General features: G+C 46.1%; 1 protein-coding gene across 6 annotated transcripts in view; it reads left to right on the top strand.

Annotated features, from left to right (window-relative positions):
• Window positions 1-13956, top strand: part of GRIP2 (glutamate receptor interacting protein 2) — a 267829-nt gene that overhangs the window by 240209 nt on the left and 13664 nt on the right. For all 6 annotated transcript variants that reach the window (XM_068201965.1, XM_068201964.1, XM_068201966.1 and 3 more), the window contains exons 15-19: window positions 3221-3287; window positions 4106-4251; window positions 4542-4686; window positions 8978-9117; window positions 11426-11602. In XM_068201965.1, the coding sequence (XP_068058066.1) occupies window positions 3221-3287; window positions 4106-4251; window positions 4542-4686; window positions 8978-9117; window positions 11426-11602 (675 nt within the window). The remainder of the gene's footprint in view (window positions 1-3220; window positions 3288-4105; window positions 4252-4541; window positions 4687-8977; window positions 9118-11425; window positions 11603-13956) is intronic.

The raw sequence follows: 13956 nt of genomic DNA, 5'->3' as shown, positions 1-13956 counted from the left end.
GTGTCTTCCTGCAGCAGAGTTCCCAAGACAATGTCCTTTGAAGAGATATAACCACATTAACAGCAGAAATGAATGGATAAGGAGGCTTTACTCATCTGTGCAAATGTCTTAATGCCAAAGACCACAGTCCTAATAATGATGTACTTTGGATTGGTGCTGTTTTAATTGCAAGCAAATTGGAAATTGTCTATTCAAAATCTCACCAGGGATTCACGTATCTAATGGCTCTGACCTCTACTGAGCCACCCCTTCAGTGAAATTGCAGCTCTCTCACTGTCAGACAGGCAGCTGTTGCAGGGAGAAACATTGTCACCCTGTGTGAATGGCCCAGGATGGTGAAAAATGTGGGGCTCAGGGGTGCTCAGGGCAACCTGATCCCAGCAAACAGGCAGGAAGCCCATCTGGACACTCTGCTAGGGTGCCAGGAAGGGCTTTGGGATGCCAAAGGTTAATTAATGGAGTCAATAATTACAGTTTTTTAGAATGAACAAGCCTCTGTTCTGTGCTGTGAGATTTCATTATCTTAACCTTGTATCTTGCACCTCTTGAGAGAACATGGTTATTCATTAAGTCTCTCTAACTTACCCTTCAGATTTGATGGTTTTATAAAGCCTTTGCATTTTACATTAAGTAATTATGTAATTTGATAATCCCCTGTCCCCAGAAGTGTTCAAGGACAGGCTGGGCGGGGCTTTAAGCAACCTGGTCTAGTGAAAGATGTCCCTGTTCCATGAGTGGAACGAGATGACTTTAAAGTCCCTTCCAATCCAAGTGATTCTATAATGATTCTGTGATGAATATATGGAATGTTTTACATTTACAAGGGCTGCCATTTTTTAAAGTTTGTGTTCTCTTTTGGTAGGGACAGTTATGTGCAGTTGTATATGGCTCTTCTATTTAAATCAGGTCTCAAGAAAATCTCTTCTGAGAGCAAAACTTCTAAAAAAAGCCTGCAAAGAAAACACAGAGTGATGTTTCCTTAAAACTTGCTTTGTTCTCTAATGGATAAAGCACTTGGTTTGTTACCCTTGCTTCTGTCATGGGAAGCTTGTGCTGTGTTCAGTGCTGACACCAGCAGTGGAGCTTCAGGAGGACAAGGTCTCGTTCTCTGCTCAGAGACTGACTGTGTGCAGGATCCTCCCATGTGTCACAGGACTTGCAAGGCAGATGCTGAGATAAACATAAATTCTGCAGAGCTCGAGGCATGTTGTTGTCTGTACTTGCTTGCCTTTTTTTCCCTCCCCTCCGTCTTTGCTCTTTGGGTCTTCATCGTCTCCAGACATGTTGTTCAGCTGTGACTTGGTCAGGTTAGAGATGGCCATCCCAGCCCACCACCAGGACAGGTTATGATCCTCCCTAACCCCTTTCTGTCACACTGCCTCTGCTTTGAAACTAGTAAACAAACCTTGCAGTGAAAAGTATTTTTGATAACCTGGATTGTTTTGACAGAACCAGGCTAGGGAGTGATTAAACATGCAGCAATGCCACCTGACCCAGGGCTTAGGGTGTGCTCACAGGGTCTGCCCTCACTGCTGCTCAGACACCACTCTGTACACCTCTGTCAGCAGCAAATACATGTCCTGTACTGAAAAGGAGAGCAGCAGTAATAATTACCAGAGTGATGCATCTCAATCCCTGTGCTGTTAGTCCATGGTGTGTAGCATTCTCAGTCAGCGTGGGGATTTCTGCATTGGTTTTGTCTGTACCTCACTCTTATTCCCACTGCTCAGCTTTGCCCAGTGTCTCTTGTCCTGACTGCAGTCTGGTCCATGCTGTGGACAGGCTGAATATAGGCACAAGCCCTCTGGGAATCTCCACAACACATCTTCCTCCCTTAGATCTGCAGACAGAAGCACAACATGAGTGTCCAGTCCAAAATTGTCTGGTACCAGGCTCCAGTAAAACATGGGGAAAATAAGTCCTCCAGGCTCTGTACCATTCAGCAGTCACATTGCTGTGACTATTATAAAATCAATCATAGTCTGCTTTTTGCTGTCTGACCTCTCCGTGGTTCTCAGCCGTGCCATGACTGAGATTGGCTGTCTTTTTGCTCTCTTTAGTACAGAAGGTTTGGTTATTTCTGGGAGAGGATATCCTTAGAGGTGTTGGGTTAGACATATGTTTTTAAATCTCGTAAATGAATATAAACAACAGAAAAATCTGGAGCAGAGAGGTTGGTAAACACTTACTATGTCTGACTTTCTGGGTGCTCTCTAACTGCTGTTCAGGCAGGTGGATCTCTGTGTGTTTGGTGCCACGTGCCTCACAGATATTTTAATCTCTGCCCTGCACCTGGTATGTTCAAAGGCTGTGAGTTTCTTTCTTCCCACACAGTTTTTGTGAGAAGCTCTGTCAACTTTAAATGAGGCAATGCAATTCCCATAGCAAGACAGGAGGGAAGGATGCAGGGCGGAATGGATGCTCTTTCTTGGTGTATGTTTGGCGCGTGGATGACAAGGAGGTCAGGATGAGTTTGAGTCATAAATCTCTCTTGGGTATCTCGGAAGAGCAGCAGGTCTTGCAGGCAAGTTTGAAAATGTAAATGTTCCCAGAGATGCGTACTCACATCTTGTGGGCTGAAAAAGTTATCAGGGTCAGCCAGGAGATAAGAGTTAGAAACCACCCACCCCTTCCAGCTCCAGTACAAACCACCCCTGATTCATCTGGTTCTATGATTAAATACCCTAGAGAGCTGAACCAGCTGAAAAATAGAGCTTTTTCCCTGGGTTATTTTCCACCTGGAAAATTTCCCAGCCCACTTTACTTGAAGAACACAGAAATGCTTGTATGGAGCACAGGGCTGAGCTAGATGCTCTCCAGGCAGCAGTGCTAATTCTGACTGCAGCCATGGCCTTTGGCTCCCTTCTCTTATGTGTGAGGGGTGGTGAGGGCTGCTCAACAGTGCTGGGATTGGCAGTGCCACCTCTTCTTGTTGCACACCTCTTGCTGCTGGACACCACACGTCCTCTCCTTCAGGAGTCCAAAGGAAATTAAACTGGGCAAAAGGCAACCAACAAACTTCAGGGATTTACATTTTGGTTTGGTTTTTTTCCCCCTTTCTTTCTGGAGAGGCTTCCAGAATTCAACTGTGAAGCATCATTTTGTGATGGGAATATAAATCCCCTTTCCTTATGGCTGCTTCTCCCCATTAGCTATCCACCATCCCCGTCCCAGACAGCAAATGCAATACCAGAGTTCGTACCATGTGTCTCTTTTGCAGCTGCAAGCAGAAAGCTTGGGGATCCTTTAATCATCTCTGACATCAAGAAGGGGAGTGTAGCACACAGGTGAGTGCAGGATTTTCCATCTGTCAGACCCTCTGCAAAATGGCCTTCCATGATAGTTAGAATGTCTACCAGAGAAGCTGAATATAGCCCAAGCAGTAGCACTTGGGTCTAGGTATTTCCAGAATCCAAGGTGATCTCAGCACTAGAGGTTTTTCTTAGACCACAGTAGGATTTGCAATAAAAACTGTCTGTATTGAAGTGAACAGAGTTGAGCTAATGGAGAAGATGACCAGGGCACTGGTTTAGATGTGTGCTGATTCTCTAGGAGATGGATGTTTAGCATTTAAGAGCATGTGGTAAAGGGCTTCTTATATCCCACGAGGTGCTATGGTTCATCAGGTAGTTTGCCATGTCTCAGCTCCTGCTTTGGTGAACAGAGTGAGTGAATTGTGAGCACTGCTGGAGAACTGTGCAAATAACTCAGGATTTATTCACTTCCCCTCTGATCCCAACACCTCATAGCAAGGCATTCAGAGGAATTTAGTGTGGCTGTATGGCTTATTACTAAGAGTGCTCACACAGGAGTTTCCATAAGGGGTAGAATATCTATCAGTTCAACATCAGGCATTTTCAGGGTTGTAGGTTACCCAGGATATTTGTCTAACCTTCCTAGCTGGTTCTGTCTGGATACATGCTCTACACAAATTTCCTCTCTTTAAAATTACAGGTGTCCCAGACTCAACTCATGGTTTTATTCCAGGAAAGATCAAGGACAGCAAAAAGTTAATACTGTCATTTCCACTGCAGAACTGAATGTGTTGTGGGATCTGAAAGGCAAATACAAATGTACTCTTAGTTTTCTTTTCCTCTCCATGTAGAACTGGCACCTTGGAGCCGGGAGACAAGCTGTTAGCCATTGATAACATCCGACTCGACAATTGCTCAATGGAGGATGCTGTGCAGATTTTAAGGCAGTGTGAAGACCTGGTCAAATTGAAGATTAGGAAGGATGAAGATAACTCTGGTACAGAAATCCTGATGCAAACTGGTGCCTGTCCACTGTAATGACATTTCCCAATAGGTAGTGCAAACTGACAAAGATAAGGGCTGCTGCTATCCAGTCACCACTTTCCAATTGATTATAGTCTATTTTTGTTATTCTGTCCTTAAGTGATGTCTGGAAGGTTAAAATCCTATTTGGTATGAGTGTCACCTAAGACTTCTGACTTTTGCTTCTAGATGCTGCAAGTCTTTCCTATGACTACTTTTATTTGGGAAATGAAAAGAATTCAACATTCCTGTTTTCTCTTTCAGACGAGCAGGAGACAACTGGTGCTATTATCTACACGGTGGAGCTGAAGCGATACGGGGGCCCTTTGGGAATAACCATCTCCGGGACAGAGGAACCTTTTGATCCTATTGTCATTTCAGGCTTGACTAAACGAGGGCTGGCAGAGAGGTGAGGTTTGGGGATAGAGCAGTTGAATTAAGAAGGGATCTTGAACCATGCCAAATTTCCTCTGCTACCATAAACTCTTCTCTGGTGTCTTAGTCTGCTACAGAGGAAAGGTGCTCTAAAGGTACCAAGTGACATGAAGCAGGGTGGTGGGGGCTGTGCTGCTGGGGCAATGAGAGAGACACTTCAGGAAAAGTCAGACCCAGTGAGTCAGGTGAATTCTGCAGCTAGGAATACATATTTGCCCCTCTTCCATAGGGGTGCTTCCTGGTCTAGGATTTGCCATGCACACCTTGTGTCAGGAGAGTGCCCAGCCTGCCTATGAAACCACCATAGACTCTGTCCAGGACTCCCCTGTTGCAAAACTGGCTTATGGCCATAGCAGTGGTGTGTCCTGCTGAAACCAGGGATCTCAGGTGTTTTCTGACCTGTCCTTGCTTGCTGCTCAGTGTGTTACATGTGAAGTATCTCAGTGCAGGTTGGCATTCCCAAGCATCAGATATTTATACTGAATAAACGTAAGAGCAGATTTACCTTCAACCCACCGGGGAGGTTACTGTGTGCCTGGGTCTGAATATATGTGGATGTGTGGGATTTAAAGGATCAGGACATTCCTGAGAGTATAAGGTGGAACTGAGTCATACACTCTATCTTAATTAAACTTTCTATATGGGAGCTGTGACTTGTAAATAGATCATTTCACCAGCCCTGACTCATGCTTCTCTGAGGGTCTCTTTGTGCTGCCTGACAGGCAGAACAGCAACAAAAAACTCCCTGAACAAACTGGTCTAAAGTGCGAGACCTTAGGGATGTTTGACAGCAGATCTGGCCTTTTGGTTTTTTCTGTTTCAAGACCACACTCCCTCTTAGCTGGACTGTGAAACAGCTCTGTGTCCTTTACTGCATTGGGTCCCCAGAATTCTCAGCACGCTGCTGTGCATTTCCATTGCTTCCCTTTGGTGCAGAATGCAGAAGGTTTGTGTCTCCTGGGAAGGAAGGGGATGGACTTAGTCATCAGTGATTCTTCTCGCTGGGGATTTTATATCACTGCCTGCCACCACAGGGTTTGGTCTTCTTCCCTATAAAATAGTAGCCACAGAGTATCCAAGGTTTTTTTCTGCGTAGCACTTCTGTACTGTACCTGCAACCCAGCATGAGAGAGGTTAAGAACAGCCAGTTAAAATGCTGTCAGGTGTCAGAAGACAGAATTGTACCTGTGTTGATCTCAGTTCCCTTTGCAATTCCATGGCTGCTCCTCCTTTGAACTCGGGTGCACGTCGGTGACTGCTGCGTCCAGAAATGTGCAGGCGAGTGCTGCAGTACTACTGAATTTTGATCAGGAGTGAGCAGGCAGTGCGGAATGAAAAGCCTTGTGAGAAGAGTGATGGAGCTGTTCAGCACGTTCACTGTGGCTGAGTAGCAGATAACAGCATGGGGACAGAGCAGCACAGGGATGTCTCTGGGTAACCTCAGCTCCCTGTGGGGAGGGCGAGGATCGCTGAGATGAAGGCTGCTTGCAGGAAAGGTGCATTTTTTTCTCCTGTGAGTGAGAGAAGGGGATGACTTGACCTTGTCAAGGGAAGAGGAGTGCTCCTAGTGCTATCCTAAATTGTCCTTTTCCTGATGTCTCTACCACAGATGCCCTTAGCCAGGCTCTGATTGAAGGATGGGGATTTAAATCCAAATCCATGCTCTTGCTGGAGCACAGGACAGTGGTTCGGCAGATCTGACATGGGGTGGACCTGATCCCAATGTCTGATAACAGGAATCCACAGGCCATTCTTGTGGAGGCACAAGTGAAAGTCTACACTGCATTTTGGGCTGCTGGCAGTGGGGAAGGCAGGGTGTCCTCTAGGATCTGTCACACATCTGTCAGTGGGTGACAGGCTGCCTAAGTCAAAAAGGCTTCAGAGTCAGATGATTTAGGTTTTATTTTGACCTTGAACATTTTTTTTTCCTCATGTATGATCTTACAGAAACCTACAAAAGCAGCTCAGGCTGGTAGATTGGTGTGGAGCTGTGGCTCTCTCCCATGTTACTGTCTGTGTCCCCTCCTTGAGTGCCTGCATATGGCTTAAGCCTGTGCCACAAGACTTGTGTTTTCCTTCTTCTTGACTAAGGGAGTGTGCCTGAACCCTAAATTTGGGTTGAAGTGTAATGGTTCTCCAAGAGCAAGTTTTGGCTATTGCTGATATTTTAAAGTGCCAGACCAGCCTCCTTTAGTGCCACCTGCTCAAGTAGATTGGGGTTAGCTGTAGGAGAGTTTGGTCTAGGAGTATCCAGCACCAAGCCATGTTGGGAGGAAAAGGGATGGTGACCCTGCCTATGTGCCACGTTAATCCCTACAACATGCATGCACCCACCTCTTCCCCAGTGCTTGCTGAGAAGTTCTAGCAGCCCCTTTTACACCTTTCCACTTACCTCTTACTCAGTTCTGTTCTTGCCTGTCCCCTCTGAACAAGAAGGGACATGCAGCCCATGGCTCCTTGTGCTGCTTTGTGTTCAAGGTGAGTTAAGGACTGTTGGTAGTAATGAAGAGGCACAAGGGTCACTAGCAGGAAACTGCTTTCTCTGTCAGTCCTGCTCAGCTTCTGTCTGCATGGCCTCACAGGGGGGCCCTGAGAGGACTGGACTTGGGTTTGCTTTCTCCCCTTCAAAGAAAAATACCTGGCTGAACATGACCTTTCTCTTTAATTGTTCCTGTAATTTTCCCTGCTGAGAGACTTTCACAGTTACTGCAGAGCTGTCATGTTGTTCAGGACTGGGTGGTTGGGCTGGTGTCTTGGATGGATGTGTCCTTGTGCTGGGTTCAGGGATTCAGCAAGAAACCCTTGAATGCTGAAGCACTGCAGTGAGAAAAGGATCTTCTGTAAACTGCCAGCAGTTTAGCTTGATTTTTTTTTACTTTAATAGATGAAACTTTTAAGACAAATACTCTGGTCCCAGTTTCATCTGTAATTTGTTTGAGTGCAGAAATGTTTGTTTCCCTGACAGCTTTTCCAGGCGGATTTGGGTGGGACAAGACGGACATCTAGTGGCTGGTGGGACCATCATGGCACTGCTGAGTACCTTAGCAGCAGCAGAAGCTGCAGCCTGAGCAGTCCTGCCTGCTGCTTGGCTGCATTTCCTGATTTGATGTACTTATAGTGGATGTTTCACAGCAGTGTGTCTACAGAACTTTGATATTTTGGGGAAAGCCAAGCAGCTGTTTTGCATGTCTTGATATATCAAATTCCAGTTCTGCAGGAACTGTCTGCAGTCCAGTTTGGAAATGCAACCTGAGGGAGACAAGTTGCCAAAAAGGGCAAAAAGATATTACAGTCCAGATTTGCATCTCCTCCTGACTCCATCACAGAGGTTTCTGATAGCACAACCTCCTGCAGTACTGGAGGAGGAAGTGGTTGCTGCTCTTGTGTGCTGGCATTTGGGAGCTGGATTGTGAGTTTGGGAAGCTCAGTCCAGCCAGTGGTGGGTGTGAGCTCCTGCCTTGGCAGTGGCTGTGCAGTGGACACATCCTGCCCTGCCTGCTCTCCCCAGAGCTTCACTGGGAAGAGGTAAAGTGAGCCTTTGTCTGTGAGCGGACAGAGGGGAAGGATGGAGAAGGAGGAGAATTGCCATGACTTGTCAGTTTCCTCATGCCTGTTGCTGAAGCCTGAGGATTGTCTAGGTGAGAGCAATAGCCAGTGCTGGAATGTGGCTGAGCAATAAAACACATCCTCTTCCCGAGCTGGTGGAGAAAGTCACAGGGGTGTAGCTGAGTAGGGTGAGCTTTAAGCATATCATTAACTGCAGCTGGTTCAGCTCATGCTTGCACACACATGAGCAGTTTTGTTGAGTTATTTTGGTTTGGGTTTTTTCCAGTAGGTTTCTAGGTCTATCTCATAATTTCTTTCCATCAGGGTGAACATGTCCTTCTTCAGTTCCATGTTTGATGACTGTGTTGGACTCCACATAGTGAAAATGCTTGTGCTTTTAACCCCATTGCATTGAAGTGTTTTGTCTCTAAGCTGGTCTGCATTCCCAGTTCCTGAGGGGCTTGGGATTTGAGGAGGTCATGTGTTCCCATGTGTATTTGTGTGTCTGTGCACATGGAAGTTGAGGAGGATCCAGATTCCTGGTATGTGGTGAAGAGGAAGTCACAGGCACAGAGTGTACCAAGAGGGAACAAAGCCATATTTTAGCGTGCTGAGAGTTAATTCCTTCAGAATTCCTTCCTTAATTCCTTCAGTTAATTCCTTCCTTCCTCCAGAGGAGTTGCTTCTCTGGAGTTCCTGACAGTGCCTTTTCCCTCCAGAACTGGAGCCATCCACGTCGGGGACCGGATCTTAGCAATCAACAACGTGAGCCTCAAGGGCAAACCACTGAGCGAGGCCATTCACCTGCTGCAGATGGCAGGAGAGACCGTCACCCTCAAGATCAAGAAGCAGACAGAGAGTGAGTTGAGGAGCTGCGGTGGGGAGGGGGAAGGCTCACCCCGGCAGGGACCCTGGGCCATGGAGCAGGCACTGCTGCGGGGTTTCTGTCCTGTTGTGGAAGGTGAGATGAGGCAGTGTGGTCAAGGGCATGGCTGGGCACAGTGGGGAAACGTGTGGTTCTTGAACGTCAGACTCACAGATGAAAAAAAAGGCAACCCAAAGCCTCTCTGTGGTGATGGGAAGAGATGAAGCAGCAGGTTTATTGACAATAGTAATTTTTAGTTCAGATCGGCACCTTGTACTGTTGTTGCCATTCCCTGTCTGTGTTAGTATTTCCCACAGAAGTGAAGCAGAATTTGCTTTTAGAAGTATAAGAATGTGGGATTTTTAAAAAATATAACCCTGCTAAATGAGCAAGGAGACTCTTGAGTTGGTAGAATCCATGAATTCCCTTTCCCTCCCCCCCCCCCCCCCCAATTTTAATTCAACTTTTTGAAAACAATTGGCAATAAATTTGTTACACCTCTTTTCCTGGCTTGGGATTCTAAGATCATCTTTCAAAGCATCTAACATCATTCTAGGGATCCCCTTCTGGTTTCCCTGCCAAGCTCCCTGTGGCTTTGAAGCTGTTGTTGACATAGTATAAAAAAGCAGAAGCACGCTTAGTACTGGCAGGTCACTGTTTTTTGGGGACAAAAGGGTGATTGGAAAAAAAGAGGGTTCATGCAAACTTTTCTCCTTGATTGCATGCCCACAGCCAAACAGAGGCTTTTTCATTAAATTCAGAAAGTACCAGGTGCCTGGCTTCATTCCAGTCTCTCCCACCCCCAGTATTTTCCTCCTTTTTTTGGTGCCATGCTTCTGCACTCTGTAGATTTGGCTGGACTTACCCAGCCAGTGGCCCACAGTGCTGTGGGAATTAGAAGAAATCAAGAGATAAACCTTTTCTGAAGCAAGCACAGCCCTTGGGATGCCTGTCCTGCATCTGAAAAAGTGGCATCACTCTTAAACATAGAACCTGTATAGACCTCAAAGCAGTTTGCAGATATGTGGCAATGCACCTGTTTTACAAATGGATGAAGACTGGGCAGGGAGTAGAGATGTGGCAAATAGAGATAGAACTGGGGACTTGATTCCTCTACAGGAAGCCCCAGTCTCTTTCCCTGTAGCTAAATGTCTTGGTCTTTGGTCTGAAATGCTCTTTTGTCCCCCTGCTGACACTTAGCATTGTCACAGCCACTTGGTGAAATAATTGACATGCAAGTGCCTGTTGGAAACTCGTTAATCATTCTGAGAATGAAGCAGGTGTAATTGAAATTTCAAGGTAATCTTGAGTTAATCATGGTGAGCAATCTTCTGAAGGCTTTGAAAATAGGGACTTTCAGTACACCAGGCTTTGTTTGGTAAAATAATCTGTCCTCATTGACAAATGCAGACTTTCAGAGGGCATTTATCCCTCAGGTCAGAGATCCAGGGTGTGGATGGCTAACAAGATATCTAATCAGCAAGGACTTTAAAATATTCAGTACAAAGAAGTGCTTGTGCAGAGAAGCCATTCTTTGCATAGCTTTTGCTGGAAAGGAAATTTGATATAATGATAATAAGGGCCTGTTAGCACTAAAATAATGAAAGGGAAGGTCTGAGCTTCATCATTCACATTCATCTCCCATTTTCCGATCACTGATCAGGGGAAATTCAGCCTCAAAATACCACACCCAGGAATTCCACTGTTGTCACATGCGTGGGAGACTCTGGAGACCTCTGGAGAGGTGGTGATTAGCTTTGAGTTCTTCCGAGGTCGTACAGTCGTGGAAGAGGGCTATAACTTCAACAGTGGTGGTTGTCACTGGAGTCTAATTAAAACATTTGTTTGTAGCCAAGTTTGCAGTCAGCACCTGCCCTGGTGCTTCTCTGAGTATAAAGGAGGCCCTCTGAATCCAGAGAAGCTACAGGGTATTGCTTGTGGGAGCCAACACTTCTCTGGGCAGGGCTGTTTGGAGGAAGTTTCCAAAGGTACAGGAAGATGTGCTTGTGAATTGAGATGAGGTCCCAGCTCTCTCATATGTGGTAATCCTCAAATCCCCATGGCTGCTCCTTGTATTGCATGTGCTAAAAACTCAGAAAGACATTTTTTCTTGATTATGCTTAAGATAAGAGTAATGCATTAAATCCTTTCAGCTTCATTGCACATGCCTTTCTCAGCTACTTTTGAAGAGCTAAAGAGGTAGTTTAAAACTTACAGTACCTGGGCTTGCTCCCATGTCAGCATAAGCTTTTCCCTGAAGATTGCTCTTGGTGCCTGCTAAAGCAGGATGTTCTGGTTGCAGAATCCTACCCCAAGAAGTCGGGGAGCATAAACGAAGTAAGTGACCCAGAAGATGAGCTGACAGACTCCCAGAAAACTAGCAAGCTGTCTGAGATATACTCCACCACGATTCCGAGTGTGGACAATACTGTGGAATCCTGGGATGGCTCTGCCATTGATGCTGGGTATGGAAGCCAAGGTAAGCCAGGGTTCTGTTTTCCAAGGGGTCTCTGCTCTGTCTGGGTCTTGTCTCTGAACATGAGCCAAAGCCTGTGGCCTGACCACATTTGTATGACCTCTTGCTTCCAGAAGGGAACAAAATACATTTTAGAATGCACTCATGTGATGCTTTGAGTTGGTGTATCTGTTTAGGCTTTTATTGCCATATTTGTTCTGGGTTATATGGCATCATATTGTTCTCATCATTTTCAAAACCATTACAGCACTTTATAATTCGCATAATCAGAGACAGTATTCACTGGCCATATGTTTTACAGAGTATTTGGTCCATAGCTTACTTTTATTTCTCCAGAGAGGCCTTGTAGGACATAATAATCCTCTTCAGGATGTTTTAAAATCCACTAGAATGTCTTGTGACTAGAAGCACTTGCTTAATAAAATAATTAAGGTAATACTACAAGAAAGTATCTCTCTCTAGTGAGTGATCAGATGAACACATATATTCAAGGTCAAGTTTATTCAGCTGTAGCTTCTAGCAGATGTGGAACTGGAGTGGAGGATACTCTAGTCATGAGAATATATTTTTACTTGGAGAAAAGCCCTGGAAAATAGTTATACCAGTTCAGATTTAGTGATGTAAGCTAGCATTAGCCAGTGTTGAAACAAACCAAAATCCTGAATCACTGCACAACAGGAAACTGGTAGAAAGGCTCCTGTCCAGAGCAGAATGTGAAAATGGGGAGGGATGCTGCAGGGTGCTGCTGCAAAGTGTGAGTGTGCTGGGCTCGCTGCACTCTGGCCGAGTTCAAAGGACAGCACTGCCCAGGTGTCTCTTCCCCATCTGTGCATCTTCCTTCAGCCTCTGTTCATCTGAGATCTTAATCTGGGAGCACAGCTGGGACTGGAGGCTTCATTAAGGAGGAATCCCCTGGCCTTCATAATGCTGCAATCCTTCTCCATCTAATTGAATGTTAACACAAGTTGGACACTGGGAAGTGATTGCTTTGCCGGTAAATTGAGAACAAGTAATTGAGCACAGCGCCCCAGGGAGCGAGGCTGGTGCCAGGATGCCCAAGATCCACACACTGCAACTTTGCTTCAGGGGCTCTCTTGTCTTCCCTGGTAATTGCATTTGGCTGCATGGTGGTGCAGTGGTGCTGGAAGGGGGGTGCTGGAAGGTAGGGAGAAGGGCATGGATGGTTGCCCATGGGATGGCACAGAAGGCAGGGTGCAGGGAAACCTGGGAATCAAAGAGCCTGGAGATTGGGGGTTACACCCCAAATGGAGATGTATAGATCAGGCTCTGCAGCCTTGTAGGCTTTTAGGTTTATCCACAGCAGCAGGACATGGCTCAAGGAAGGATTTTGGCAGGGAAGCTGTGCTGGGCCTGGTGGGAACATGCCACCAGGTGGCTCTGAATCCCAGGGATCCAACCCTTCTCTCTGGAAGGAGGAGGTGAATCTATAATGATTCCAAGTGACTGCTCTGGACATGTGCCCCTGTGCCCAGCCCAGACCTGCTGCCCACCCACTGCAGGGACCTGCATCCAGGGCCCTTGTCCTGCTCTGGCAGGCAGTGAGTGCTTCCCACTGCTGTAAGATGTTGGCAGGCAATTTTTCCTGGGGCTTTTTCCAGAGAAGTCTAACCTTTAAAAACACACAGAGGAAACAATCAGTTAAATGAAATAACAGGCCTTGGCATTTTCAGAGAGAGTGTTGGCATTGTCTTTGGGTATTTCCAGTGCTCTTAGCTGTTTAGGGCGTCAGGTCTCCCTTAATTACATGTTTCTCCATTACTTCTTCCTGTTTGCTTGGCACAGCGTGTGATGGGAGCATAGGGTGTTTCTTGGAAAGGCTCTGGGGATTTTTCTGAAACACTGAATGGGCAGTAGGAGCTGGGCAGGGGACTCAGGAAATTTATTTCTACTGCAGATGGCACTGACACTGCTGAGGAATGATCTGTTTTGGAAGTTTTCTGTTTAGGTATCTTCTTATGAGACTTGAGGATCTTGTGACTTGATAGTGATGGATTTTCATCTCTGGAGTAAGACACTGCAGTATGGAAAAGTCCATGGGGGCAGATGTAGTGAAACATGTCTGATTTCATACTAACAGTCTGTATTGATCTCCTGTCAAATGTGATATAGATGAGCCTCCTCTGCTCTCAAGCCAGCAGAGTTTTTCATCCTATTCCTTGCCTTTCACACACACATCCCTGAAGCAGCTTCCTGTACCTGCACCAGCTGATCCCAAAGGTATGGGAATTCTGAGAGAACTGACTGTCAGCTCTTAGGGTAAGAGCTGATTCTTCCTCGTTACCACCACTGAGGGAAGCTTGTCAGGATCTTCCGTTTGCCCTTTGAAGAACTTGTTG

This window comes from Anomalospiza imberbis, chromosome 11, assembly GCF_031753505.1.
Source record: "Anomalospiza imberbis isolate Cuckoo-Finch-1a 21T00152 chromosome 11, ASM3175350v1, whole genome shotgun sequence".
In the NCBI taxonomy this organism is placed as follows: domain Eukaryota; kingdom Metazoa; phylum Chordata; class Aves; order Passeriformes; family Viduidae; genus Anomalospiza; species Anomalospiza imberbis.
Note: the sequence above shows the minus strand (reverse complement) of the source record. Positions and strands in the feature narration are given on the sequence as shown.